Source organism: Cetorhinus maximus, chromosome 15 (assembly GCF_964194155.1).
Source record: "Cetorhinus maximus chromosome 15, sCetMax3.hap1.1, whole genome shotgun sequence".
In the NCBI taxonomy this organism is placed as follows: Eukaryota; Metazoa; Chordata; class Chondrichthyes; order Lamniformes; family Cetorhinidae; genus Cetorhinus; species Cetorhinus maximus.
In genome coordinates this window covers 45,889,211-45,895,210 of record NC_135893.1, presented here as the reverse complement: position 1 = coordinate 45,895,210, position 6,000 = coordinate 45,889,211, and the positions used below count along the sequence as shown (strand labels likewise).

General features: G+C 42.1%; 1 protein-coding gene across 2 annotated transcripts in view; it reads right to left on the bottom strand.

The window, feature by feature from the left end:
- Nucleotides 1-357: 357 nt before the first annotated feature.
- Nucleotides 358-6,000, bottom strand: part of gsg1l (gsg1-like) — a 342,176-nt gene continuing 336,533 nt past the window's right edge. For both annotated transcript variants that reach the window (XM_078558330.1, XM_078558331.1), the window contains exon 5: nt 358-1,042. In XM_078558330.1, the coding sequence (XP_078414456.1) occupies nt 742-1,042 (301 nt within the window). In that variant the 3' untranslated portion in view covers nt 358-741. The remainder of the gene's footprint in view (nt 1,043-6,000) is intronic.

Sequence of the window (6,000 nt, the reverse complement as noted above, 5' to 3'; positions counted from 1 at the left end):
TTGGGACTTACCTTTCCATTATGTCACCATTCTTTCAATCTGATTCTGGCTGGCTAATTTTTTCGAGATTGGGGTTAATTCTTTCCCAGGTTTCTAAATAACTATTTGTTTCCAGAGCAATTTTGTGTAGCCATTCTGCCCTCTGGTCACATACTGTTAAACAACATCCTCAGTGTGAAAGTTCACTGAGAAGAATATTAGTTAGGAATTTGAGTGAATTAATGCAAAGGATGATCAAGCAACTGGGATAACTATTTTGAGCAAGACCAAAAAAATTGATGACGCATTAGCATCACCAATCATTGAATATAAACCAAACCCTCTCTGTGGTTCAGAATTTCATCAACAATTTAACTAAGAGCATAAAGAAAGTTGGATGTTTATTTAAGGATCAACATTAAAAATGTTGATGTGCATTAAGCATATTGGAATGATATAATTTAGGACATACATTAATATGTTTGGTTGACAGTAATATAAATAGTATCACACCAGAATAATATGCTACAGAGCCTTATTAAAAATGTACATGTTATTGGGTGTAAGCATTTTCTACATTGACATTGCTTCATGATTTCCCAGTGAACAAATAATTTTAAACAACAATTCAGCTGATGTACACTGACAAATAGTTCAGTCCCATCTTTTTGCTTGTTTGGTGTACACGTGGAATAGGCTGTTTACAGTGAACACATTGGCTGTCCACGTATCAGGGTCAAATGGAAGTCAGTAAAAGCTGCTTTAACATTGGTCCTCTCCTAATACCTCCGGGATTTCACTCAAGTCCAATGATGTTTCTGGCATCAGTGATTTTGCTGTGCTTGTGGTAGGATCTGCAAAGATTTCGACTGAACTAGATATTGACTGAATCGATCTTTCTCTGAAATAGTTGATAGCCTCACGATCGATGAACATCTGCTCTTCTCTGAGGCTTTGCTCAAAGAGTTTCCGCTTGTGCCGGAACTCGATGACTGTTTTAGTATATGAGTTCAGTGTGGTGACAGAGGCTGCCATGCAACAAGTAAACGAGCCCCATGCGAGACTGTGGAGAGACAAAGAGTGAGAGATAGAACACATTCATTTACTATTTCAAATTCTTAAGCAAATCCTTCATGTTTTTGGAAGGCAGTTTGAACTTAGTGACATGAAACACATCAATTTCGTAGAAGGGAACACTTTTCCACTTTTCTATTCAGTATCAGTTAATCCCAAATCATATCTGATAAAGATTGTTGCACCTTCTGCTATTTCCCAGTAAAATTCAAGTTAACCGGGTTTTATTTCTCGTTCTGACAATCATGATCCTTATTTTGAGCCTGAGTGAGTAAAGTCAGCTTGTGTCGATTTTTAACAGGATTGCACTGTGTTCACTGACACTGTGTTGACGTTGCCAAAACATATTTCATCTAGGATCTATACACCTCTCGGAGAGAGGGAACTCAAATCCCCATCGATAACCCATCACATCCAAACATTGCTGATGTGATTGATAGTAAAGGAGAAAGCTGCAGACTGCAGGAAAATATCGATCGACTGATCAGTGGATAAAAAAGTGACAAATGGAGCTTTTTTCATTCTTTCACAAGATGTGGGCACCGCTGGCTAGGCCAGCATTTTCATTGCCCATCCATAATTGCCCTTGGGAAGGGGGTCTCAATCTAGAGAAGTATGAGATAATGATTTGCAGAGGACTAAGAGGGCAAGGGAACACACCATAAATTGTCGGATAATGAGCAGTGTAGGAGGAAAGAGAGACCTTGGAGTGTATATCCACAGATCCCAATAGGTAGCAGGTCAGTTAAGGTGGTCAAGAAGGCTTATGGGATACTTTCCTCTATTGGCCAAGGTAAGTTATGCTAGAACTATATAAAGCATTCGTTAGGCTACAACTAGAGGAGTGATTGCAGTTCTGGTCACTGCATTACAGCAAGGATGTGATCACACTAGAAATGTTTCAAAGGACATTTAGAAGGACATTGCCAGGAATGGAGGATTTTAGCTTTGAGGAAAGATTGGATAGGCTGGGATTGTTTGGAATAGAGGAGGCTGAGGGGAGATTTAATTGAGATGCATAAAATTATGAGGGACCTAGACAGAGTGAATAGGAAGAATTTATTTCCGTTAGCAGAGCGGTCAATAATGAATGGTCATTGATTTAAGGTAAGTGGCAAATGGATTAGAGGGGAGTTGAGGAGTAACATATTCACCCAGAGGGTGTAAGGGGATCTGGAACTCACTCTCTGAAAGGATAGTAGGTGCAGAAATACTTACCGTATTAAAACAAAGAGCTTGGGAATGCATCTAAAACACTGCAAACTTACTAGACTGCAGACCAAGAATTGGAAAGTAGGACATGGCTAAATAGATTATTTTCAGCTGGTACAAACATGATGGGCTGAATGGCCTCCTTATGTGTTGTAAATTATCTATGGGCAGAATTTTCCAGCGCACCCACGGCGGGTTCCCCTGCAGAGGGGCCAGTGAGCCACTGAAAACCCCGTTCACATCGGCGGGATCGGAAGATCCCGCTGGTGTGAAGGGATGGGAGAATTCGCCCTATGTTTCTATGTTTCAATCTGGCCTGGATTCGAGCTCTGGTGACATAGGTGAATAGGTTGTGTAATATTCACCACACTCTTCCCGTTCCCAAGTACGTTCTGATTGGCTGTCTTTGAGTTCTACACACAAAGGGACTGCCAGCGTTCAATTCTCAGATGTAATCTTTGACAATTTCATAGAGTCACAGAAACTTGGAGCGCAGAATGTAAACATTCTGCTTTCTTGCCCTGGATCTTTGAATGAATAGTCATGCTTAATCCCAAACCCCCATTCTAAATTAACCACTGGAATGGCAAAATGGGAAGGTAAATGTAATCAGTTAGGCTTTTTTGTTCTCTGATTGTTTGCTGGTGAATTCATGTCACTATTTGCTGGGAAGTTAGTTAGAATAGGGTGCTGAGAGTGTCGTGGACAATTAGGAACAGTTTGGTCAATGGTTAGTTAAAGAATCATTTCAATTGTTGATTTCTGCATGAATTTCAAAAGAGTTTTTAAAAAAGAGAATTGGTTGTAATCTTTACAAAAATGTATTTTCGCTCTGCTGACTGTAAAACAGACCAAATCATTAATAAATTTCTCATGGATTCATGAAAATACAGCAGCGTTTAATTCTATTAGCTTGCTGCCTCTAGCCAACATTAACAGGGGCAAATGTAGAATAAATGCTGCAACATGAACAAACATGTTTTTGTAGCTCTCATGTTGTATCATGAAGTTGTGGATTTCAAATGTTTCCTTGCAGATTCCGGTATATTCATCCCACCAACATTATTCTGTGATGGTCAAAATGACTTTAATTCGGCAAACTGGATTTTGCCATTGATTTTAATGGAGAGGGGACTATGATAATTGCTTGTTAACTGTTTAAGGTGGAGTGGTACAAAAGTCACAGGACATTTTAGCATGGCATGTGTAAAGTAATGAACCACTCACACCAAAATTTGCAGCAGTGATGGTATGTGCTGTTCATGTAGCATTACAATGATACAACTTTCCAGCAATTTGTATTAGTCATCACTCTGGCCATTCTTTAGCATTTGGATTGCAAAGTCTTTTCTTATATGGTTTAACTGGTGAAACATTAGACGCATGAAGCAAATCACTGAGAGAGTGAGGTGGGCAGGCAATTAGGCTCATTAAGAGCCTTGATAAGGGTAAATAATGGAGGCTGACTGGGATTTTTCAGTCGGCTTTCAGTTTCCCTACAAGACTCAGGGGGCATGGGAAAGGTGATGGTTGTGGAGGGGCAGGTTAACTGTGTGGGGGCAGGCACTCAGCAGCAGCTGGGGATGCCAGTGCTCCAGGCAGGGCCTACATACACTCCCTGTCTGTCTGGTTGTGGGTGTAGCCAAAAGTTGCTCCGTAGAGGGGTTCCATCTCCTCACTACACACCCCCCCTTGCCCCCCACCTCGCACCCCCCCCTCCATCACCAAAACCTCCCCTGCTGCACCCCCCCCACCCCCCCCCCGCCCCAGTGACAGTGGTGGCCTGGTTGCTTTTGGTATGTTTTAATTAATGTTTTAAATAAGTGGCTGACAGGCTCCTTCTTGTTGAAATACCCTCTCAGTTACTTACCTTGTCCCGCAGCTGGGTGCGCCTGTGAAAATGGAAAGCCTTTGCCTGGCTTTCCAGCTTTGAAAGCTAGCCCTGTCACTCTTAAATGCACAGAGAACCTGCTTTCCTGCTGATTGAGGGTCATCCTGGTCAAAACCCCAGGTCAGTATCTGTTTCACCCCAGGGTGGGTTTGGATCCTGTTCCCTGCCCCCAAAGGAAATGTCAGTCCTACGTTTCAGCAAAAAAAAACTGCTTCAATTTGAAAATTCAGCTCCCACACAGGCTGTGGGCCCAGATTTCAATTTCCTGCTATAAGTAAAGAAACCGGTAAGGAGCATGTTTTTGTACTGGGCATTGTGCAGCCTAGGTCACAGCCCTGGAAAGGAACACTGGAGGCAGCTTACAAAACAGCTGAGCAAGTTTTCAAATACAAATATCAAATTCTGGAAACACTCAGCAGGTCTGGCAGCATCTGTGGAGAGAGAAACAGAGTTACTGTTTCACATCTCCGACCTTGCACAGGTGCTACCTGATCTGCTGAGGATTTCCAGCATTTTTCTATTTATTTCAGATTTCCAGTATTTTACTTTTGCATTTGAGTAAATGTTCAACATTTATTTCCTTTTGGTTCAGGACCACTCCTCTCAGGCCCACAAAAAACTCCAGTCCACTGCTTGCCTGACCCAGGAACCCTCTTCTCTCCTTTGTTCAGGACTGATTGGCCAGCCCAGTTCATACAGGAGCCAGCCAATTCTTCGCTAACTCATGGCCGGCGAGATGCAGCAGGCTGTTAGTTTACTGTCCCAGATCAGCAATTCCATTTAAGTGAGGCCCATTCTGAAAAGGGCTTTGGCCTCCTAACAACGACCGTGGGCAGGTGAGTGGAAGTTGAATGTCACTTCCGGAAGTGGTTCAATGACCTTGCAAGGGTAGCTAAGGTAAGCCAAGGCACTGATGTCACTAAAAATCCCACATCATTGATACAGCCTTCACTTACCTCCTTAACTTTACTCTGCCAGTATCTGGGCATCAGGGAAACTCCCACTATGAAGTGCCACACTGTTATTAGAGTTGACAAAAACAGGCAGCAAATGTCACAACTGAAGCCTCCAATTTAAATCAGGTGATATCTGGACAAAGTAACACACAAATAGGAGCACAGTAAACAGGCTTCTCAATGTTGAATTCCTGGGGGATATTTTGCTGTAGCTCACACTGCCACTTCCACTTATATAGTAGCAATGATTATCTTGGAGAAATTTGGAGAAGAAGTTAGGATCATATCAGGGGGGTTTAATGATTGCTTGTTAATTCTATTTAAATTCAGTGCAGTGGGCTCCTTTGATTATTCTGGTCTGATTATTTAAATGGACTGGAGGCAGTAGCCTTTGTAAGGCCATGTTGCTTCAGTCAGCATCCCAAAATCAACAACATGCATATATATAAAAGACCTAGAACACATTAAAATGTCCCAACACATTTTACTACAGCATAATCAGACATGAATTGACGCAAAGCCAAAGGAAGGGGCATTAGAATAGATAAACTAATTTTAAGGAGCCTCTGAAAGGAGGAAAGGGAAAGATGGACAGGGTGAGGGGTTTTGGGAGGGATCCAGAGAATAGGGTTTAAATCAAAAACAAAAATTGCTGGAAAAACTCAGCAGCTCTGACAGCATCTGTGGAGAGAAAGACAGAGTTAACATTTCGAGTCCATATGACTCTTCTTAGGATTTAAATGGCTGAAGGCATTGCTCCCAATGGTGAGTCAAAAGAAGTAATGGATGTGCAAGAGGCAGAATTGGAGGAACACAGAGCTCTCTGAGGGTTGGTAAGACTGTAGATTATAGAGACAGGGAGGAGTGAGCCCATGGGGGGGATTTGAA